The sequence below is a fragment of the Dromiciops gliroides genome, chromosome 1 (genome assembly GCF_019393635.1).
Source record: "Dromiciops gliroides isolate mDroGli1 chromosome 1, mDroGli1.pri, whole genome shotgun sequence".
NCBI lineage: Eukaryota > Metazoa > Chordata > Mammalia > Microbiotheria > Microbiotheriidae > Dromiciops > Dromiciops gliroides.
In genome coordinates this window covers 614,004,085-614,029,378 of record NC_057861.1, presented here as the reverse complement: position 1 = coordinate 614,029,378, position 25,294 = coordinate 614,004,085, and the positions used below count along the sequence as shown (strand labels likewise).

The following is a 25,294-nucleotide window of genomic DNA, read 5'->3' as shown; positions in this document are numbered from 1 at the left end:
ATAGTAAGCACTTCTTTTTTTTTTTTTTTTTGGTGAGGCAATTGGGGTTAAGTGACTTGCCCAGGGTCACACAGCTATTAAGTGTTGAGTGTCTCAGGCCAGATTTGAACTCAGGTCCTCCTGACTCCAGGGCTGGTACTCTATCCACTGTGTCACCTAGCTGCCCCGTAAGCACTTATTAAAAGAGTTTCATTCATTCATTTATTCATTCACTCACTCACTCACTCACTTACTCACTCACTTACTCCTGCCAGCTGCTGTAGCAGGAACTGGGCATGTCACTTCCATGGGACTTAGCATATACTACCTAGTATCGTTATTTCCTTTATGAATTCTTTGTCTCCAATTGGAATGTACACTTGTTGTGGACAGAGACCTATCTTATCTATCTTTCCCAGAAAATAGCATGATATCTTGTATGTTGCAGATGTTCAAATGAATATTTGATGATCATTATTATATCTTGAATTATAAGTAACTGCAAAAGTTCCTAAACTAAGTGAATCATCCTAAATTACATGTATAAACTTTATGCACACGTTTACAATGTTAATGTTGACATTTTGAAACTAAAAAGGCAAACCACTAACTTGATTGCATTATATCTTCCCAATCATGTTTTCTGCTGGATTTGGCAGTGTGGACTGAGTATTTGGAAAGTGATTGCTTTTTTTCAGTTCCCCTCATTGGCTGAGCACACCTCAACTCCTCTATTAAAAAATCATAGAATCTTAGCTCTTAAAGGGGCCTCTGAGGACATCTAGTTTCACCCCATACCCAAGCAGGAATTTATATATAATTTTCAACAGGATATCATTCGTTCTCTATTTGGTGACCAACTTGTGTAACTATGCTGGGGGACACACAGACAAGGTAAACTATCATTTTAAAGAGAGTAGGAGGAAAGGACTCAACAACTTTTAAAATGTTAGCATATAATATGGTATGTATGTGTTGTTCCCTTTAATGGGAAGGGATAGCAACATTTTCAACAGTTTGGATCCTGTTCCATTGCCATCAACAAATCAACCTATATTTGTTGAATTCTAATTATGCTTAGCACTGTGTTAGGTCATCTCTTGCTTTTGCTACATAATTGGCCCACTTTCTGTTCAGACATACTGTGGAATATGTTTTTTAGGCTGCTTCTTGTGAAATAAGTCATTACTAGCAATATGCTACAGCCTTCTTATACCCACCATGCATCTTTTTTATTGTTCTTTGTGCCATCTTTAGTTTGGGGTCTTCTGAAACCAATGAATTGTATGATTTATGGCCATGTGGCACCATTAAGGATAATTCTAGTACTGAAAATATGAACTTTTTGTTGGTGAATATCTTGAGAATCACTGAGAGTCTATGCAACTTCCTTGATGAGATACAGTCCACTCTCTTCCTATTCAATTCTGCAGTGTCTGTCTAGTTCATAATGGGCACTCATTGGGGTATCTATCTATTCAGTTGTATCACACAATCTGGGCAAGATCTATTTGTTATCTGCTTTTTCTTTTTAATGTGTACTGAGGCTATTAGTAACAATAAATTTGGGTATTTGCCTACACCTGCAGATATAGCCACCAATCCCTTCCGGAGCAAATGAGTGACATTTCAGAAATATCACTTGGTGGTTAATCTTTTATAGGTTTCCCACAATCAGAATTTTGCTATACACTCTATGTATCTGAAGGAAGCTTTTTGATAGCTCAGAAAATAGCAATAAGATAGTCTAGAAACCAGCTAGCAAGCCTAGATGACTAAAGGATGGGATAAGGTTAGAGGGAACAGTGAGGCCTAGTAAATCACACAGTAAGTAGTCAAGAAGAGGAAGCTTGTGAGTTTTGGTCTAGACCCTGATGTCTAGTTTCTGTTTGACGCAGTTATTTAGTCTAGTTCATTCTGGGAAAATGATTCATATTTTGTATCTAGAAGTTCTGTTTAACTAGAAATTCTATTACCATGGAATAGCTACTCACATGGTATTGAGGCCCCAACACTTCCCCCAACTTTTTCTGCAACTAGTCTGACATTATATTTGAATTTTTTAATACTAATTTACTTCCTTTGGGTTTAGGTCTTTTGCTTTCATTTGTTATATAGACTTCTGATTTCAGGGCTCATTGGTTACCGCAAGTTAAAGAATCCTAATCCACTTGCCCTTTCTTTTATTTTTTTTTTTTTAGTGAGGCAATGGGGGTTAAGTGACTTGCCCAGGGTCACACAGCTAGTAAGTGTTAAGTGTCTGAAGCCGGATTTGAACTCAGGTCCTCCTGACTCCAGGGCTGGTGCTCTATCCACTGCGCCACCTAGCTGCCCCCTTGCCCTTTCTTTTAATCAACATTATTCTCAGGTTCATACTATATTGTTGGGAATCATGGAACACCACAATTTCAGAAGATAAAAAAATTCAGAGGATGCAAAAGGCAATGGAGAAATGCATAGTGGGTGTAAAAAAAACCACAACACATTACCAGGTCTTTGGCTTATATGCTGAAAGTGACTTAAAAACATATTATTGAAGATGTGTGAGCAGAAGAGGCGGTAAGTCTATTATGTAATGAAACTGAGTAATAGAAAACATTGCACTGGGTCCATGAAACAGTGAAAAGATCACTGGATTTAGAGTTAGAGGATTTAGGTTTGAAACCTGGCTCTACATATTTATTATCTGTATGAACTTGGACAAGTCATGTAGGCTGGTCTGTACTGTTCAACTATTTTTCAGTTGTGCTTGATTCTTTGTGACCCTTTTTGGAATTTTCTTGTCAAAGACACTGGAGTATTCCTTCTCATTTTACAGATGAGGAAACAGGCAAACAGGGTTAAGTGACTTGCCCAGGGTCACACAGCTAGTAAATGTTTGAGGCCGGATTTGAATTCAAGAAGAGTCAGATCATGTAACCATCTATAAAGGGAGGGCGCAGTCTCTAAGATCCCTTCCAGCTCTAAATCTATTATCTTATAATTCTCTGATATTAAGAGAATTGTAGTAAAGTCTCTATGGCATTGGGTAAATCCTCTGTGGAAGATTTACAGAAAGACAAGGACACAGAATACAAAACCTTGGGTTGTTATCTGCACAGATGGAGAAAATATTTCACACTAAAGAGATTGTGAATCCATCAAAGTATTGGTCTAATTTCTAATTATTGCTAATGCGATATATCATTTCCAATGATATATTTGACTTCATCATGGGAAGATGATCTTAAAGGGATATTACTTACCGTTTGTCCAGGACTTCCTGGCAGTCCAGGGGGCCCAGGCATAAAAAATCCACCATTGGAGTCTCCCTTTTCACCTTTGATCCCTTTGTTTCCAGACTCACCCTCAAAGAAAACACCATTGAGAAATTTAAGGATAAAGAACAAAATGAGCCAAATCTCATAATCCCAGTAAACCTTAAGTAATGGTAGTTAGGCAGAGAGGAAATATTGAGCAAAGAAATAAGTACCTTCATTCTATCCATAAAGTGTTTCAAGTATGTAACAGGAATTGGGGGACCTGAAAGAAAACATTTAAAAAGTGATCATTTCTATTTTAGAAATACTAAAAAAATAATCTAGTAGGTAAACATTTTATTCTTCTTATTATTTTTAGTTTTTATGTCACTAGAATGTAATGTCAGCTTTGATAATTAGGGTTAATAGTGGTTGCGATCTCAACCCTAGTTCGGTTGCAATTCTTAAAAAATAAGAGGAAAATAACAGTCTAGAATAACACTTAAAATACCTGGTGGTCCTGGTTCACCATCATCTCCTTTTTCACCCTTTGGGCCTGGTTGCCCAGGTAGTCCCCAGGAGCCTTTTTCTCCTTTAACACCTGACATTTAAAAACATACAGAAAATAACTTTAATTCTTTGTGAAATGGTCACAGAATATGGTGTTTTCAAAAAGGGCATCATAAGCAGGTACCCACTGACTGAGAGATCCCTAAAAATATTGTGTTTATATGAATGTCATGGATTATTACTCTGACATTAGAAATGACAAATATGAAGAATTGACTGAGCCAAGAAATCAATATAAACAATGACTATAATAATATAAATGGAAAGAACAAAGAAAGGAAACTGAACAATAATAACAATGACAACAATAATGTAATAATCAAACATCCTTCTCCCTCCGTCACTGCTCAGATTAGAAAATTCACTGCTCTCCCATCTTTGAAATAGGTGTAGAATATTGCCTATATGTACCTTCTGATTTGGTTGATAATGCTGTTGTTTTGTTGAACTACCTTTTTTCCCTTTTCTTTATTTTCCTTTTTTTTTTTGGTTGTTGTTGTTGTTATAAGACATGGTGTGCTAGGCTGGGAAAAGGCGGGGAAGATATATTTGGAAATTTAAATGATATGAAAACAAAAAATACCAATAAGGATGAAAACAAAAAAGGGCACCATATAAAAACACAGATATTTCCTTATATGTGAAAATCTGGATTTACAAAAAGAAAAAAGAAGAAAGTTAAGTGTGGTTTAGTGGAAAAAAAGCACTAAAAAATTCAAAATTATTAAGTTTGAATCCATTTGTTATGTGAGCTTGGTTTAGTTTGGTATAGTTCATGAAATAATGAATGTGTGCAAAATACTATTATCATTATTGTTGTTACTGTTGATGTTACTGAGTATTTCTTCTCTTTACAGAATAATTCTCTTTGGGATCATTTTTTATAGTCAGCTTCCATAAAGCACAATATGACATTTTTACAAAAGTTTAGTCTACATAAAACTTTTCAAGAGCACTTTAGAGACAGGTCATAAGATAGAGTCTTTATGGTTCATCCACTCAAATCTCCTGACTTTGCAGATAAGGAAACTGAGGCTAGAAGAGATGAAGTGACTTGTCCAAGGTCACAGAAAATGATTTGTCACAGAGCCCATTTGTGAATCCAGGTCCCATGAATCTAGTTCCTGTATTCTTCTAAATGGAATTCTCATAGTTTCCATTTTCATTAACTTTTTTAGTTGCTCAGAGAATGATTTGTTTTAGGTCTTGGATCCACATAAGTGTTTAAAATGTACAAAAATGTAGAAAATATTATAATTTGTATTGAACAGTGTAATTTCAATTCTTCATTTGGTTGAAAACTAATGTGAGTTGACTTGCAGTGAAATTCTCTTGTAGAAAATATTTATGCTTTAGTTTTGAGATAAAGAATTATGCTTGGGGGGGCAGCTAGGTGGCGCAGTGGATAGAGCACCGGTCCTGGATTCAGGAGGACCCGAGTTTAGGTCTGGCCTCAGACACTTGGCACATACTAGCTGTATGACCCTGGGAAAGTCACTTAACCCTCATTGTCCCACAAAAAAAAAACCAAACAAACAAATGAAAAAGAATTGTGCTTTTCAAAATATTCAGCCACTTTAAAATGTTGATGGGTTGGTTGGGTACACTTATCTCTAGATAAACTTAAATGAGTTCATTCTGCTCTATATCCATAGGTATTGCCACCCATTGAGCAAATGATTCTTGCCTACTGTGTCACTTTATCAGATGGGGGAAAAAATAAACTTGGTCCCTTGGAGTCTTTTAACTATAGGTTCCATGACAAAAGTTAGTTTATTCTTCTTAAAATTTATTGCTGGCATATTTTCAATTTTCATTATCTCCCACCTTGGCGCCTTTGCAAAGACTGTCCAACATGCCTAGAATGTACTCCTTCCTTCCTCACTCCTGCCTCCCAGAATCTTTAGCATCCTTCAAAACTCAGCTCTATAATCACTTCTTGTGCGAGGATTTTCCTGATTTCACCAGCTGCTAGTTCCAGCTTCTCTCATCATACACACATACAGTCATGTGTGCATAAATAAACATATATGTCAAGTTATATGTATATGTGTTGTCTCCTAGAATATAAGCTCTTTAAGGGGAGGGGTGTTTCATCTTTGTCTTTGTATTCTAAGTGCATGGCACCTTGTTTAAGAATGCTTGTTAATTGATTGATTCATTATAGTTTTGAAGAAGAAAAAAAGCATTGACAGGAATCCCACTGGGAAAAGTTTTGAAGATTCATCCAGATAATGAAGGTACCTATTGGTAAACGAAGACGAAGAAATGAACTTGGATAATCAGACCCAGTGTGGAACAAACAACGGATACCTGCAATTTGTCCCACTCCACCACATAACTGAGTAAGACCATAAACATAATCTGGTTTTTCTTCTTGGCCAGGTCATAATGTGCTTTGTATCTTTGTGTTATATTGCCTCTCTTAGCCACTATTAACAGTATATTTATCATTCAATCAACAAGCTTTTATTAAGCACCTACTGTGGATCTAGCTAACACTGTGCTGAACCTTGGGGATCCAAATACAAAGAATGAGACAATGTTTCCTCTCAAGGAATTTACATTCTGACAGAAGAGACATCAAGTACACACAAAGCATATGTAGAATAAATGTGTAGAGAATCTATACAAATATATACAAGGTAGTTCAATATAAAGTAATTTGGGAACAAGAGCACTCGTACTTGGGGGCAATCAGGAAAGGTTTCCTGTAGAAGGTAGAGACGGAGCTGTGCTTTGAAAAAAGAGAAGAATGTGTTTTAATTGCTTGGAAATGTTATGTGGTTCCCCGCCCCCCCCCCCAAAGACCTTTGAAATATGTATTTACTGAATTCCTTCTAGGTGCATTGGTCGAGCAGAAATGCTTTTTCTCTTGTCTGTTGAAGGTCAAAACATACATGATAAATATTAAATGAATAAAAAAAGTGAGTACCATGGAAAGTTATTAGTTCTGGATTCCCAGGATGAGTAGGATTGACCTAAAGAGAGAGAGAGAGAAGGAAGAACTTTATATTCAAGATAGATCTTCATTTAGCATCTGACCTCTTGTATGGGAGTAGATCAAGTTTGGCAAACATTTAAAACTTCATTCATATCTAACTAAATGCCATTCATGTGCACAGCCAGCCTCATAGTTTGGGTTACTGTGCTAGATGAATCCTCAGGGACTCACCTAGAAGCCTGAAGTCTCTGTCACATGCAATGCTCTCAGTAAGAAGCATATATCATGCAATCTGGCTCCCTGTGGCATCTGGGCTTACTGCTTGAGGGATTGACCAAAGGGGAAACTGGAAACTTTTAGATAATAGATCTTTTTTTTTAAAGCAAATCTGGTCACTATGCTTTTCTTCTTTAAATGGATTGGATATAGCCGAGAGTTTTGCCAGTCCTCAAGAATTATTCATCAAATTATTTAGCACTGTCTTCATCTTGATACAGAAAAAGAAACATTTGGAAATAGCCATAAGATATCTTCTTGATTGAGCCCTTGGTTTTCTGTTCAGATAGCTTTCTACTCTGTCCATTGCAGAGTAACCAATATACTATGGATTGATTCTGGACCAGTGAAAAGCAACCAGTCTGGGGAGTGAGAATATATATAGAGAGAAATGACAGTTATATGAGGCAAACCTCTTTTTTTCCTTTCTGAGTTATATTTTAAACCTCCATCAAATTCTCATTCTCTCATTGTCAAAAATCTTCTATCATTCCTAGACTGCAGTGAATTTCTATGATGAGGCCTTTCTGAGTCAATCAGCATCTACACATAACAATGCTCACTTTTCCTTCAAGAAACATTTTACCTTTGGCTTTTTATTAATAGGTACTTTAATGGCATTTGCTGCTTCTCTATGACTCCTGAAGGGAAAAGTAGCATATGATATTTGCACAATGATGAAATGCATATCTAAGTAGTTATGTTGGTTATCATTATCAAAGTACATTGAGTATCATATCTCCTCTCCCATACCCTCTTCCATAAGAGCCCTATTGGCTATATTCAACTTCCTGTCAAATTTGGACTGCATGGTTAAACTCAGAATAGTCCTTGGCATCCTAGACTCTCATACTTCCTTTGATCATCTTTGTCAGTCCAATCAAAATCAAGCCAAATCCTATTTGATTCCTCTGTATAGAAGAAGACAATGGAAGCAAGAAAGGGAACAGCTACTCTGACCCTATTTCATACCAACTAGGAGTATATGGTTGATGAAGTAGAAGCAATGGGAACTATGGAAAAAAAGTTACAATGTTACCCTAGAATTTGTGGTAGTTAAAAAGGGACCATTGGCCAGATGCACCCTGGACTTAAGTTTTTGAACTTCAGAAAAATGAGGGATGATTCCATGGCCTGGGAGTCTAAAAGTGAAGCTTGTATAAGGGATATAGGAGGCTTTCAGAAAAAAAAAAATCTGACAGTGAAAGCAGAAATGAATAAGAAAGAAAGAGAAGGGGTATCCATTGGATATAATGACTCAACATCTAATCTAATTAATTTAAATTATAACAAGTGTGTTTTTAAAAAAAATTTATGGCTACTACTGTGTTTTCTAAATTAATTAATTGTTATTACTGTATTTTTTATTAATTGCTATTGCACCTGTTTTGGCAGTAAGCATTTATTATTAATTAATATTATATATATCAGTAAAGGTTTGACCACATGACAGTTATCAGGAGCAGGAGAAAAGCTCTAGATCCATGCTGTCTCTCAGAGAGACAGCGCTTGGTGTCAAGAGTTCAGAAGACCTACAAAACCTACTCATCCTAGGAGGAAGAGAAGCACCAAGAGAGAGAGACCAGACTGTGACCCTGGTGTGGCTAAGGGTTTTATCCTCTTTTGATGGGGGCTAGTCATTATACACTGATCAAAGCTAATTGGTTAGCATTTTTCAATTCCACTGATTGACATGACCTGAGGGTGGTTTGAGTTAAAATGAACTCTACAGATGACATCAGAAAGAAGAATGTAAAAGACCCTTGCTGAAGGGCAAAGGTGAAGTCCAGTATCTAGGTGTGGTTTGATCCCTTCATTTCACTGAGCTAGACAAAAGAATCAATCTCCATTTCTTTTGTTCTCCTGGATTCCTCCTAGGCTGGAGCTGAACTTTCTAGAGTGGGGGGTGGGGGGGAGAAGAAAGGACTGAAACTGATCTCTGGGTTCCCCCAAGAAATCCATTATTAATAATTATTTTCTCATACAAGGAATATAATAAAGATGGAAGGAGAGGCATTTAATCAAAGATATATATATATATATATGTATATATATATTTTAAAGGGGTATTGAATCACAGAATTATAGAATCTCAGAAGTGGAAGAGACCAGAAAGGTCATCTTGTCCACTGCTATATATAATGCATTAATGCTTCTACAACATTGCTGATGTCCCCCAAGGACTTTCTTCAGTTTATATTCACAGGTTGGGTCCCAGGGAGTTGACTAATCCCAGGTTCAAGTTATTCTATGAGGCTGCATTCCTAAAAATGTAATTGATGAGCCCCCACCAGCATACTTACCTTTTACAGACAGTCAATAGACACAAACAGCTTAAAGCAGAGGTATATACCAATATAGCATCCAATATTAACAAAACATTTTCCCCATTAACCTGAGATACAGCCTTCTACCATTACACACAGCATATGTGAGAATATTGGGCATACACAAAGAATATACTATTGCTCTAGTAATAGTATACTAGTAGAGAGGCACACTTGTTGGAAGCATACGTGGTCCAGACCACTTAGAACTTTAACACTAAAGGATCCCCAAATCCTTTCCTTTCTCATGGTGTCTTTATGCTTTCCCTTCTAGGTATAATCTCTCTGCTGGATAAATCACATAGCCAGCCTCCTTGAGTCTGTTGTTCTGTGTAATTCAACTCCTGATGGCCAAGATTAGTTCTTTTCTTAACTTACAGAGCTCATACTCCTCAAATCAAAGGACCCTATTCCTGCTAGGTCTAGTTTCTCCTACTGGGCAAGCAGTTTTATTGCAAGGTCTGCTGTTCCAGATTTTCTTCAGGAGAAGCCTCTAAAGGGTGAGGGACTTGGGGAAAAAACCATGCGGAGGAGCTTGGTCATGTCTCTCTCCAGTTTTCCACAATAGAGACTTCAGGGAATTTCCCCTTGGGTAAGATCTGGAACTTTCTTAGTTGAGATGAGATACCTTCTTTCAGCGGGAGAGATTTAGTTTGTGTATTGTTGAGTATGTTCTCATGGATTTATTTACTGTCCTCTATGTATGATCTTTGAACAACTGGCATTTGACAGGAAGGGAGTCAATCCTTGAATATGTAGCATGAGGCACTCCTTCCCTCTTAAGGGAGAATGATGAACCTTATATTCTTGTTCTTCTGCTTCTCCTCCTGGCAGGAATTAAAGCCTCCCCTTGGAGAAGTGAATGGGTGAATGGAGGAGATTCTAGAGACATCTATTTATACCTCTTCCTCCCCTGCCCCTAGCAGGTTTCATATAAATAGACCCACGTGGACACATATAACCTATGCTGACAACAGACATACATACACACATGTATACACACACTTTATATCAGAAAGAAATTTAAATCTATTTTTAAGTTGCAGATGGACAGCTGTCCTTTCCCTTTTCTTTCTCTTCTGTGTAACTCTATTCTACTCTGCAACATTGCCATAAGGGCTGGTCACATTTTTCTTTCTTCACTTTAGAGTTTGTGGGGTTTTTGTTTTGTTTTCTCATTGAAACCTTGCTTCCGTTTCCTTTAGGAACATTTCTCATTGGTCCCTAAGAACCTGGATTGTGGAGACATGTTCTTCGAGTCTCTTCACCTTCTCCTCCAGAAGACAGACCAGTTTACATTTGGAACACAGAAAATAATCACATGGCTGTGGTAGAAAGGCAAATACTAGGGGCAGCTACAGTGGAGAGAGCACAGACCTGGAGTCAGGAGTTCAAATCCCAGACTCAGACACTTATTAGCTATGTGATCCTGGGCAAGTCACTTAACCCCATTTTCTCCAAAAGAGAAAGAGAAAGAGAGAGAGAGAGAGAGAGAGAGAGAGAGAGAGAGAGAGAGAGATGCAAATATCATTTAATTGATGCAAATAATTGCATTAATTCCCCTAAATTCCATATTCACTTTCTGAATTGAAATCTACCCCCTTTTAACTTCTGCCTTTTGGGTTCAATGCTCTCTAGAGCCACAAAAATTAAAAAAAATAAACAAACAAGAAATTTTTTTTTTAGTGAGGCAATTGAGGTTAAGTGACTTGCCCAGGGTCACACAGGTAGAAAGTGTTAAGTGTCTGAGGACAGATTTGAACTCAGGTACTCCTGACTCCAGGGCCGGTGCTCTATCCACTGCACCACCTAGCTGTCCCACAAGAACATTTTTTTTTAAATTCCTCTTTGATATAACTTAGGTTCATCTCACTCCCTGCCTTAATAGCAAGGTCCCTAGCATTAAAATTCCATCTGCCTCTTCTCTGCTCCACAGTCCACAATTCTTACTGAGTCTTCCTAGGACTAGAGATAAACATGTGAACTGAGTTTCATTTTTCTTTTCAACTTCCAACATGTCCCAAGGCAGCTAGTATGTAGTTCAGGCTAATTGCATTACACCTTGAAACTTGGGCCTCTCTCAGGCACTTAGAAATGCTGTAGGAGGAAGGTTGGGGTAGGTGATTATTGTCCTGCATTCCTACCATCAGAACAAAAATTTCCTGACCTCATTTTATGTAATTTGAAGCATTCACCTTCCCCTTTTTGAAAATCAGGACAAACCCTTGACTATCTGCAATCTTCTGCTACCTCTTTCATTCTCAATGTTTTCTCATTAAATCACTGACACAGGTTCATTAATCACATCTTCAATTTTTTTTCAGTATGTAATTCATTTAGGCCAATAACTGGTATTTATTTAGAACAAAGAGGTATTTTCTTGCTATCTTTTCACTAATCTTATGTTTCAATTTCTTTATAACCATCTTTTGTTTGACTTTTTAAGTATAAAGATCACTCTTCCAGATAGGAAAAGGTAAAAGCAAAATAGATGTGTTTCTGCTTTCTATCATTTATGAATATCATCCCCCTGACCTCAAGCAGTGAACCTGTCAACAACTTGATTAGATTTAGCTCTGAATGCCTTTTGAATGTTTAAAAACTCGAAGGCACTCTCAAACAACTGAAGGATATCAGCCAACCAATAATGGATCAAGCAATCTAAGAAATATGACAGATTTTCAAAAAATTCCAAGAAAGTTCTAACTAATAGCAGCATCACTTGGTTGTTAAGTGGTGCAGAAGATAGAGTGCTGGGCCTGCAGCCAGGAAGACCTGAGTTCAAATTCTGATTCACACACTATTAGCTATCATCTGAGGCAAGTCACCTAACCTCAGCTGCCTCACTTGTAAAATGGGAACAATAGCAGCACCTCAAAGGGTTGTTGAATCAAATGAGATGATATTTGTAAAGCTTTCAGCACAGTGCCTGGCATGTAGCAGGTACTATATATACATGCTTCTTCCTTTTCTTTCCACCTCACCTCCATAGAGTTAGTTAGTGCAAGAGAATCTTCAGGGGTGAATAACTGAAAGCGATAGAAATAGTCTGAATATGAGTTTCAGTTTATAAATGCAACTTGTATTTCTTATCTCTGATTTGCTCTTTCTTTTCCTTACTTTATTTCCCAAAACAAAAATAGGTATACTGAATGAGGATGGATATTTAGTTATTTATAACATCTTGAGATTGTCTTTGATGGAGATGTCCTGAGGGTAAAGAAATCCAGATGTTCTGAAACATCAGCTAAAAATTGCCAGAGATGTTAGCAATCTATTTGCCTCTCTATCCTTGGAAATATCATAATTATCAACTGATACCTTTAAAGAATCACAGGATCTTATAGTTGGAAAGGATCTCAGAGGCTATGTAGTACAATTCAAAGTGAAACAAAAAGCCACTCCATAATATACTGGATATATTTATATATATAAAGATATTTATATCTATATCTATTTCTAATACATTTCTGTATCCTATGTACAATTATATATCCAGTGTATATTTGTATCCTATATAGAGTATGTATCTAATACATTTATATCTATTTCCAGTATACTTATATATCTCTATATATCCAGTATACATATTTTGTATATATATATTTATATATCAAATATTATTATATATTCAGAATATTTCTATATCCTACATATGGATACCCAGCATATATATTCTATATCTAATGGGTCTCTCTCTATATATATGTCCAGGATTTTTATGTTGTTTAGTTATTTTTCAGTCATGTTTGACTCTATGTACCCCTTTTGGGGTTTCTTGGCAAAGATACCGGAGTGATTTGCCATGTATTCTCCATGTATTTCATATGTATTTTTATGCATATTTAATATGTTTATGTATATCTAGCATATATGTATGTATAAACATATGTGTATATAAACACACACATTATATAATATACTGGAGTAAGGGGTAGGGCCCACTAGCTTCCTAGGCAATCAATTCTAATTTTAGTTGGTTCTGGTTATTAGGAATTTTTTCTTTACATTGAGCTGAAGTCTGTCACTTTGAAACTTCTATTACTGCTCCTAGTTCTGCCCTCTGCCACCAAAGAGTGCAAATCTCATTTCCCTTCTGCATAGCATGCCTTTAAGTATACCTATCACTTCATCCCTGTCTTCTTTTTATCTAGGCTAATATCTTGATTCCTCCAACTAGTTGTCCTATAGCACAAAAATTGGAGGTGTTTTTTTAAAAAGTATATTTGTCACATGGGTCTGTGTATTTTTCCACTTATCAATGACCCCCAAAATATAGCACCTCAAACTGAATACAATATTCAAAAAGTGATCTGACTGGAGCAAAGTTCAGTAGGACCATTTCCTTCCTCTATTAACCCAGATTGGATTGATTAGTTCTCTGTGCAAACACATTGGTCTCCTTAGCCCATTTCTCCCTTTCCAACTCATACTAACGTGTCTTTAGAATTTTATTCTTGAGAGCTGACTTCCATGTAGGATTTTTGCTCACAGAATCTTCTCTATCCTTTCTCAGTATCCTTTGAAATCTGTTCTCTCAAAATATAGAATACATGACTATTCCTGGCTCTTCTCTTACAAATTCTAAAATGAAACGGTCACTTCCCCACAAGGTTCCAATCATCTCCATCCTAGCAGAGAGTTTTTGGTTGCCAGTGAGAATCAATCCAGAATAGTAGTTTTCCCATTTTTTCCTCCACTTTTTGAAGGATAAATCATTTTTAAGGCAAGCCAAGAAATCATCAGCTGCTATGCTTTTGACAAAAAGAGAGCTCTAGTAGTTGCCTAGATAATTTGAGTCCTCAATCATTACTCTATCATGCCTCCATTTCAAGACTGTGATTTATTCCCCAAGCTCTTCATTTCTCTTTTCAGTCCAAGTGATCTGTAGTACCTTCTGATGACAATATTGCATCTATTTCTGCCTCCTTTGATTTTCACCCAAATGCTTTCTACCACACTACCCCTTGTCCCTTCTGGTTTCTGGATTTTCTCACTTGAATATGTATTCTTGGGGAAAGTTTTCAATTAGCAATAATCGCGCCTCGGTTAAACCTCATTGGCTATGATACTGCCACTGCGCAAAGCTTGAATATGTATTCTTAAAACACAATTCCACTTTTCATTCTCTTCACCCTTGCTCACCTACTCTATTGAATAAGGTATAGCTATCTGAGCCACACTGCAGGCATAGGTCTTATCCCAGTAAGTCTTAGTGATACCTATGAAGTTAAATGTGTTTGTATTAGACTCTAGTTCATTTTATCTATACTCTGTGCACTTTAAAAAATGACTGCTTATCATTTTTTTTAGATGTCATTTCCTGTGAATTTTGGGGCATCTCTACTGTTAATCTCTTCTTATATTGTTACTTCTCTGTGTGATGGGTGATACACAGGCAATTTCCTCTCTCCCTCTTCATTTTTAGTTTCGATTTGATTTTCAAGACTCCAAATAACTACTTTTTTTTTTTTGCCAACTCTTTGCCAACACTCCATCCCTGTCTAAGAACCAATCATCTTATATTTTAAGCGATGGTCCAGAAATACAAAATCTGTTCTCAGATAGAATCTTCTTAACCAACTGTTCACTTTCCCAAATCTGCCTTTCTGTTCTGAAGCACTTGGTCTTCAATGGGTAGCAATGATGAAAATGCCACCTATGTGCCTAAAGTCTTTAGTTTTTAAACGTAAGACTTCATAATCCTTAGCATTGCATTCTAAATTCCTTCTGATAGTAAGGCTTGTGACTAAGTGAATTGCAGAAATGGACAGTAGTCATCAGATGTGACAAGCCTTGGGATGTCTTTTGTTACATGCTGGATACACATTCTTGAAAGACAGCAAATTTCTTTATGTAAGGTTACCTTGTTACCTTTTAGCTATTTGAGATAGTCATATAATAATCTATATCTAAATTCTAGCCAGAGCATTAGGTGTCAGGTAAATGGGCAGTAAAGAACCACAGGATGGAATTGAAATGATGGATTTTTTTTTTTTTTGAAAATTGGGTAAACTTGTTTCAACATTTCAAAAACCTTCAATAGCTCCCTAATGCATTTGAGATAAGTACCAACAAGTTCCTTTAACTAAGAACCCGTTTAAATTGTCCCAAAGTGTCAGAGAGTGCCTCAGGAGAGAGAATATCCTTCATCACTGGTGGTCTTTAAGTAAAGTCTAGATCAGGGTTGTCAAACTCAAAAAAATGAATCTCTGTGGGCCACATATTGACTTAGAAAGCCACTACCGAACATTATGTTGTATTACATTTTTTTTTTTTTGGTGAGGCAATTGTTGTTAAGTGACTTGTCCAGGGTCACACAGCTAGTAAGTGTCAAGTGTCTGAGGTCAGATTTGAACTCAGGTCCTCCTGACTCCAGGGCTGGTGCTCTATCCACAGTGACACCTAGCTGCCACTCTTGTATTGCATTTTAATTTATTTTGTTAAACATTTCCCAATTACATTTTGTTTTTATTTTGTTTTGTTTTGTTTTGTTTTTTGTTTTTTAGTGAGGCAATTGGAGTTAAGTGACTTGCCCAGGGTCACACAGCTAGTAAGTGTCCCAATTACATTTTGACCTAGTTCAGGATGGATTTGGGAGTTTTGTGGACTGCAAGTTTGATACCTAGATGGCCATTTGTCTAGAATATTCTAGAAGAAGATTCCTGTTCATATGTGGGTTAGACTAGACATCATCTAATATTCCTTCCATTCTAAGATTCTGTTATTCTATGCATTTAAAATCAGCTTCACTAGAGGTGGCTGACTCAAAACTCCGTAGTGTAGCTTGAACCAAATTAAAATTAATTGAGAAATGTTTAACAAAATAAATAAAAACACAACATAGATATTAATTTGTGCTTTGCTTAGTCAGTGTATCACTGTAGAGATCTGTTCCTATTTGAGTTTGACAACACTGAACTAGGCTTTTTGATTTCTTCTCTATGAAAAAAAGACTAATTAGCTATCTTTCTCTCTTCTAGACAAAGAACTAAAAAAATGAATGTGGATAAACTTTGCTTTATAAGAAGCCTGACTTCTAACCATTTGATGTTGGATCTATTTTAGGGTAAGAAAAGTTCATGTTGTAATTCACAAATCTCATCTCTTACCTTTCAAAGCCAATCTGTATCAATGATATCAAATGCAATTTCTGCCTTGCTAAACACTTCAGTTTCCCCCAAACATCTCTTTCTACTTTCAGGGAATTTTCCTAAATAGAACATCAAATGTTTACTAGATTTCAAGCTCCTTACTCATTTGTATCCTGTGAGGGAGGGAGGGAAGAAAGGAATTTGGTATGATGATTTTCCCTTATTACCATAACTAGCCTTGACAATCATCAGTCCTAAAAGATAATGAAAATAGCTGATTTCAACAACACTACAAGATAGTTAATCCAAATAAAGTCATTCTCATTTTACAAATGTGGAAACTGGGGGAGAAAGGGTAAAAGTGACTTGCCCAAGATCATACAGCTAGGAAATGCCTCCAAGATGAGACACAAAGTAAAGTCTCTCAGATAAATGTTTTCCATTACAACATGTCATCTTAAGTGATACCACTAGATTTAGGAGAGAATGGTAGTATTAGAGAATGCATAGAATGGTGTTGTGGTTAGGCAAGCATAGAGAAACCCAAATTTCTAGCCTTGCCCCAAGTAAAGCTATAATTTAATCAACCCACAAATATTTATTAAGTACCTGTAGAGCACATCGCTTACTGTTTTGCTAAGGCAAGGTCTAAAATTTATATATGGGGAATTGTGTGACTTGGCCAAAATAGACTTGGTGTTGTTTAGTCATTAGAAATGATTAAACTTTGTGACCCCATTTGAGATTGTTTTTTTTTTTAATTTTTTTTTTGGTGAGGCAATTGGGGTTAAGTGACTTGCCCAGGGTCACACAGCTAGTAAGTGTTAAGTGTCTGAGGTCGGATTTGAACTCAGATACTCCTGAATCTATGGCCGGAGCTCTATCCACTACGCCATCTAGCTGTCCCTGGGATTGTTTTTTGTAAAGATATGAGAGTGATTTGCTATTTCCTTCTTTTACTCATTTCATAGATGAGGAAACTGAGGCAAACAGGGTTAAGTGATTTACCCACACAGCTAGTAAGCATCTGAGGTCAGATTTTGACTGGCACTCTATCCACTGGGCCACCTAGCTGTCCTCACTAAAGGACTTGTGCTTTAACAAAGCAATATACCTTGCAGAGATTCAGTTTACAGAACAATTTACTGAGAGCATCTATGTTGCTCTGAACAGAAAGCATGGGCATGTGTTTGAGGAACCTCAGGTTAACACACCCATGTTTGTTGTGAATTCCTATCTGCCACATGATCACCATTGTCCAGGTTCTACCAGGTTTGGGAGGAGTGGTCCTTCTGTTCCACCACCACCTCAATGGATGCCCAAGGAAGGAGAGCTATTTGCCACAGGTCAAGTTGAACAAAGGAAGAGAGACAGAGGCTGGAGTCACTTCCTTCCTAAAATCCACTGTCAGTTCTTTTGATGGAGTGGCCAATAAGGAGATTATTTCTGACATCTCCATGCACAAGTCCTTCAGCACTGAGCCATAAAGACAGAAACCCACACATGCTCTATGAGGTATGGTCCTTGTTACATTTTATAACATTTTCACTTATATATTGCATATTATATATATATTGCATTTATAACAATTCTTTGAAAAGAATTCCTTCCATTTATTAAACATAACCCTTGGCAGTATATATTCCAAAACTAAGGAAGGCAAGGATCTTTACATTCTTGAAGTATTGAGTGTTCAAAATAGACACTTAAACCCATGTCCTTTCTTAAATTCCTTGGAATTTTATGAAATATATACCTGTGACAAGACCATTGATTTAAATCACTAACTAGTCTATAAAATCAAACAAGCACTTTGCTATTTGATATATAGACAATCCTTACTTTTTAACTGGATTATAGATATTTATGAATATAAAGCAATGAGATGGAACCAAATAGACAAGATTTTTGTCTTATTTTAATAGGGAAAAATGCTCCAAATTTGTGATCATATGCCCTAATTTTTAAATTTGGCTTCTTTATGATGGAAAGTAAAAGGAGACAGTACAATGAACTGTGAGATTTTGCTTTAAAGCTCCTGATGTAAAATATATCTGCTAAAATTTTTGTGTTGGTTTTAAAACCTTTTTTTGGCAGTACTTGTACATATATAAAATTATATATGCACAAATGCCATTTTATATTATCTTAAAAGCTTCTTGCTGCTTAAAGATACATACTGGATGCAAAACATTTTTGAGGTAGACTCCAAATCAAAAAAAAAGACAGTGAAATAAAACGTAAGAGGGCTGAGCTATAAGCATGGAGGATGCCATTTCTGCATTTTTTGAAGAGGGGGGGCAGGATGGAATTCATGCATGGTCAATGCCTGTGGTTAAACGAGGCAAGTCAACTTACTGGTGTTTTGCAGTGAGGTCTGGGAGAAATTGGGAAAACCGTCTGTTTGAGATTGAGAGGAAAGATAATTCAATAAATACATTTAAATATACAACGTATGTTCTACTTTAATAAAATTCAATGGAGAAAGCCAAGTGATCTTCTGGAAATACTTACTCCTTTGATGTTAATCACAGCTCCAGGTGGTCCAGGAGGCCCTGGAGGACCAGGCAAACCAGGTGGGCCCTAAGGAATAAAAGAAAAGGGAGCTGATTATTTAAAAACCTCTGAGAAGGGAGAAGGGATTTATAAAAAAGAAAAAAAAACAAACAAACAAAAGAAAGGGAGGCATTGCTGAAAGAAGGACTAGAAGCAGTGAATGTTCCTATGACCAGGCTTAGGCTACAGTTTGAGAGGAGCTGAGGAACTGTCCCTGAACTATTGCAGAACCTTTGAATTGGTCTCCCTGCCGCCAGTCTCTCTTTTTTCTAGCCTATGCTCCATACAGCTGAAAAATCGACATTCCTAAAGCAAAAGTCTAGCTATGTCATTCCTTTGCTCATGAAGTATTAATAGCTCCCTACTGCTTCAAGATAGGATCACAGAATCATAGACCTAGAGCTGAAAGAAACCTCAGGTGATATTTAGTCTATTCCCCTCATTTTACAGATGAGGAAGGAGACTGAGACCAAAGGTCACACAGAATCCTTTGTTCAATTAGATTCAACAGAAAGCATTTAATCAAGACTCAGCACATGTGTTACCACCTCCAAGAGGCCTTTCTTGATCCTCTGAATTTTTTGTGCTCTTCCATCACTGTGAAATTTATTTGTATTTACTTTTTATGTATTTTGAAATTGTTTTTCTGTGTCCATATTGTTTCCCTCCTGTAGACTGTAAATTCCTTGAGGGCAGGGACTTAAAAATGCATTTGTATCTCTAATACAGTTTCTATTAATAAATGTTTTTGAATAGCTAATATGGAATTATGTTTTGCCCAATTTCACCTCTATAATGGGTATGATTTTGCTTGCCTTCTCAATTAGTGGGGGAGGAACCGGAGGGAAAAAGAGAATTTGGAGCTCAGAATTTTAAAAATGTATGTTAATAAATGAATGAATGAAGGCTTATTGAATGAATGATCAGATGATCAAGAAATGAAAGTCCCTTGGGAATTATTCAAGTTCCTAGGCTTGGGACTGTCCAAACTTAGCTAGCTGAAATGTTTTAGGTTCTGTGTATTTTCAAATTAAATGTGAAGAGTTACAAATCTGCCCAGAACAAAATTACAAACTGTAGATTTTCATTTTTGAAAAAAAAAGCAGTCATTTGAAATATAAAATATATGTGCAACAAATTTCACTGAAATCTGTTAAAATAATTGAAAATATGGAGTAAACATCACTGAAGCCTGTTAAATATTATTGAAAATATGGCGATAGCAGAGTTTTTTAAATCAGTTTTCATTTTGTTAACAAAATGTCCAGAAATTATGTTTCTTAAGCTCCATTCATGTTTCCCCCTTCTAACCACTTATTAGCCTCAGATCTTGGAATTCTTGGCAAATATATGTTATTATTTCTAATATCTAAGAGTTTCCTTGATATGGATGGTGGAAATTGTTTTGAAAAGGTCCACATTTATTTTGCTTTTTATAGCTACACAAGAGGATTGCACTGACAAGAACAAATGAAAAGATTAAAGGTAATTTAATTCATTCTCTAATGAAAAAAGTAATACAGGGAAATTCAGTTAAATTTTTAAAAAGTGATTGGTTTGGGGTATAAACATCAATTTAAAAATAAGTGTAGTTCAAGAGAATTATTTAAAAGGCACTTAGACCTTTTATACATATGTACATATACATATGTATGTATATACATATACACACATACACATACATACATACATACATACATACATATATATATTTTTAGAGAGGAAATAGAGGTAACTTCTGGTGTAGGATTCCTTAGAGGGCAATGGAACTTTTACCTAATGGTTTCTGAGGAAACCTGGTGTTTTCAGACAAGGGTGTGGATGTGGCTGGAGAGAGGAGAAGGAAAAAGATGAAAAAGGCATTGAGTAACAGTGGCCTTGGGCTCCTGGAGACATAGCCTAGTGACCCAGCATCATGGGAATTTTCTGGAGTTGTGTGTGGGCGTGTTTTCACACAGATAGAATGAGGGGGAGGGACAGGAGGGAAACAAAAGAAGAGGAGAGAACAGCAGTGATCTACCAACCCTGGAAAAACTGTTTAGTACCTTGGTATCATGGGAATTTTCTGAGTGTTTTGTTGTTTGTTTTTTTTTTAACTGCACAGATTCTGCCTCTGATTATCTAAAGATCAGTGGGGAAAAATAACTTTAAAAATGCATGTAATCAATTTAATCAAGTTTACATGAGAAATATTTTTATAGATGAATTCATCTGAAGAAACTGATACAGGCTCTAATACATAGTTCCACTGCCAGGGTTCTTCAGGGACATAGGCTGGCCTTGTAATTGACAAGCTAGTGCTTACCTGGGCCAGTCTGAAGAAGAAGAATAACTGGCATTTAAATAGAGCTTGTCAGAGGCAAGTTAAAAATTCATGTCTTCCTGATTCCAAGTCCTGTACTGCCCACTGCATCAGGAGGAAGGGGTTTCCCTAAGCATTTAGGCCACCTATGTGTTTTACTCTCTGCTGCTGGTTTGCTAGAGCAGTGGTCTCTAAAGTGTGAGGGGCATACCATAGTCTGTAGGGGGCCATAGTTTGATTCAAAGGGGTGGGTTATCAATTAATCAGAGAGGGGGAAGATGAATCACATCCTCCTTCCTTCCCCCCAAACCCTCCACCCAGTTGTGGAATTGTCTCCGGCATTAAGTATATCACTTCCTCCAACACCTTTCCAATCAGCCACTTACCATATTTGGCTTTCCACAGCTAAACTGAACAAGGGCACCTAAGGGCAGGAAGCTTGCTTATGCTGATTCCCAGATGTAAACAGATCTTTTATAAGTAGGATAACTAAATAAAGAAATCCAAGGCAGGAAAAAGTCAGGAGGTGTGAGTTCCAGTTCCAGCTCTGGACCTACCTGTATGCCCTTGGGCAAGTCAATTAACTATTGGGGGTCTTAGTGTCTTCATCTTTATAATGAAGTAGTTGACCATATTATTAATTAAGTTCAGTTGAGTGCTAATGTCTAGGAAATGAATAAGTATATTTTGTTATTCAATTATTTTCATCAAAACTTAATTTTATTCTAGAAACTGTGAAAGAAATATGGCCCCCAACATGATCGAATAAATTTCAATTTCAGGGGATCCATATATATATACCAATGGAAACTTCAGTCAATTTGTCACCCTTGATATATGAAATTAATACAGAATCACATGCTATATTTCACATCGTGGTCATTTTAAGGGGAGCAAAATTCTGAACGTATGCAACTTAAAATAGTACATAGATCTTCCAACAATTTTCTCTTTAGAAATATAAATATTTTTGAATTTTGATAAAAGATCAGGTAGAAATTAAAGGACAATGGACTTAAACCCCCCCCCCACTACAAATCAGTATCATTTCATGAGTCCTCTAATGCCTCATTATGCTGTAGTGGTGATGCTAGCTTCTGGAAGGTAATAATAGCAGGGCACACACAAGCAGAGTCAAGTATTATGAAAGTGGAAAGATTTCAATGGGCCTGCTGATAGACTGCTTTGTCTGTTAACTGAGGAACAACTCATGGCAAGTCAAGTATCTACTAATTATTCATTAGGACTAATCTCACCAAATTCAGAGATTGTGTTGGCTATCAGGTAATAGATTTTTTTGGTCATGAAAACTTTCAAAGATTGTCTACCAAGTTGTAGAGTAATTGAGATTTGTACTAGTTGGGGGGGGGGTGAGGGTGGGGAGGGGAAGAGGTAAGATGGGAGGAAGAATCCCTGAGCAGAATTTCTTGAAATACAAATCGTTACCACCAATGTGTTTTGCCTTTAATTGAGAAATCTGATCTGATGTGTCTACCTATCTACAAAGGCTATAATGAACTGCTAACATTATGAGACCTATATAAAACACATTTAAAAACCAATGGGATTATTAATTCTGATCTGAACTAAGCAGAATAAATAAACATATTCAAAGAAGAATTAGCTTTCTGCCTTTCCAAGCTATTATAGGATCATAGATTTAGTGTGACAAGGAATCTTAGAAGCTATCACGTCCAATCTCTTCATTTTATAAATGAAGAAACTGAGGCCCAAAGAGGTTAAGTGATATACCCAGGGTTACTCACCTATTAAGTGTCTGAAGCAGGATTTGAACCCATGACTCCCTGAGTCCTATAGTATTCTTTCTTTCTTTTTTTTTTTTTAGTGAGACAATTGGGGTTAAGTGACTTGCCCAGGGTCACACAGCTAGTAATTGTTAAATGTCTGAGGCTGGATTTGAACTCAGGTCCTCCTGAATTCAGGGCTGATACTCTATCCACTGTGCCACCTAGCTGCCCCTAGTATTCTTTCCATTATGCCATACTACCTCTCAAAACAGAGTCCTTAAAGTTTAGGTGCTTTCTAATGGGTTCATTGATTTATTTATTCTATCTAGAAAAATTGAGAAGTACATTGCCATTCTCACCCTTTATCCTACACCCCCACCCTTCAGAGTCTGTTGACTTTTCAGTGGGTTTCTAATTCATCCATTCAATAACCACTTACACGCAAAGCACTAGAAAAGGCACTGAAAGGAGATGCATAGAAAATGAAGCCTTTGCTGAGCTTACAATCGAGCATGGAAGATGGGAGACATAAATCAAAATGTGCTGTTACTAAGGGGATGCGCTACCATGGAAGGGATATGAATTTGGAATCCCAAACCCAGAGTTTTAGTCCTATCTCTGCCACTCTATAGTAGTCTGGCTTTGAAAAAATCATTTCCTTCCTGGGACTCATTCCCCTGATCTATTAAAGGAGAGTGTTAGACTTAATAGCTGCTAAGGCAGGGTTTAAGGAGGGTCTTCACTAGGGTATTGGCAGTAGGAATAGAGATGGGAGTGGGTGGTGGTGGTAGACAGTTGTGAATTTCTCTTTTGGACACATTAAATGACCTTAGATACTTTAATAACGAAAACATTAATAATATGAAATATAACGATATATCATAGAATTATTATCACTAATCAATTCTATTAATAGAACAATGAATAATTACCATATATTATCACATAATCAAGACATTAAATAATTATGACATAATATCTATAAATATAACATTATAATCATAAAACATTATTATAATGATATAACAAGCCATTGTTATGTACCAATTATTAATGATCATAATAATATAATTATGTTGATAATTCTATATAATAGAATTATAAAATCTATCATTATTGTTGTTGTTGTTACCATAGAATTTAAGGTCATTTAATGTGTCAAAAAGAGAAATTCACATCTGTCCACCCCCCTACTCCCATCTCTATTCCCACTGTCAACTCCCTATTCAAAATAATAATAATAATAATAACAAACATTTATATAGCACTTACTATATACTAGGTACTATACAAAGTGATCTACAAATATTATCTCATTTGATCTTCAGAACAATCCTGGGAAGTAGGTACTTTTATTATTCACATTGCAAAGATGAGGAAAATGAGGCAAACAGGGTAAAGTGACTTGCCCAGGTCATATAGCTAGTGAGTGTTTGAAGCTAGATTTGAACTCAGGTCTCCCTGACTCTAGGCCCAATGCTCTATCCACCGGGCCAATATGTAGTAAGAAAAAGAGGGTTATAGGTCAGTGTGGCAGAGATCATTTGTTGTATTAATCCTGGACTAGTGTCCTCACTGAGTGTATTATCAAGTAAATTAGACACAATATTCAGAACCTTGAGGTCTGAATTCTTATTAAAGAACCATAACCTATGACATGTATTTAAAATATGCTGAACAATGATCTGGCTATATGGAAAGATGTTGACCAAGTTTTTGAACTCGAAACAGAATTCAGTTTATATATATATATACACACACACACATACATATATATATATATATATAAATACACACACACATATAACATATGTAATGAAGGTACTTAGTAAGGTTTATGACAATTTTAGTGACTTTCTGGATGGAGCTTAAAGATGAAGAGGTAGCTTAGGAAAGTGGAAAGCTCTTTGGGTTTGCAGTTTGATGACCTGGCTCTGCTGCTTTCCAGCCATATGACCTAGAATGAGTCACTTAAGCTCTGCAATTCTCAATTTAATTCCCTGCAAAATGAGAGAGTTGGTTTAGATGATTTCTGAGTTCCTTTCTGCCCCTGAGTTTATGTTCCATTGAATGGAGGAAAGAACAAATTAGTTCAGACTATTAACATAGTCATTTGAAAGTAAAAACTAATGTAAGATCATGGATTTAGAGTTAGAAGGCACCTGAGAGATCATTGAGGCCAGCCTCCTTTATTTCAGAGATGAGAAAAGAAGCCCAGAGAAATTAATTGGTTTGTCCTAGGTCATATAGGTAATAAGT

At 36.4% G+C, this 25,294-nt stretch overlaps 1 protein-coding gene and 1 pseudogene across 1 annotated transcript in view; both read right to left on the bottom strand.

The window, feature by feature from the left end:
* The window catches only part of COL15A1 (collagen type XV alpha 1 chain), a 223,946-nt gene that overhangs the window by 30,254 nt on the left and 168,398 nt on the right, over positions 1-25,294 (bottom strand). The window contains exons 26-31 of the mRNA XM_043975517.1: positions 18,944-19,012; positions 18,788-18,829; positions 6,724-6,769; positions 3,730-3,819; positions 3,452-3,501; positions 3,225-3,326 (exon numbers count right to left, since the gene is read on the bottom strand). Coding sequence (XP_043831452.1) covers positions 3,225-3,326; positions 3,452-3,501; positions 3,730-3,819; positions 6,724-6,769; positions 18,788-18,829; positions 18,944-19,012 — 399 coding nt within the window. The remainder of the gene's footprint in view (positions 1-3,224; positions 3,327-3,451; positions 3,502-3,729; positions 3,820-6,723; positions 6,770-18,787; positions 18,830-18,943; positions 19,013-25,294) is intronic.
* On the bottom strand, positions 14,341-14,424 carry LOC122737864 (annotated as a pseudogene).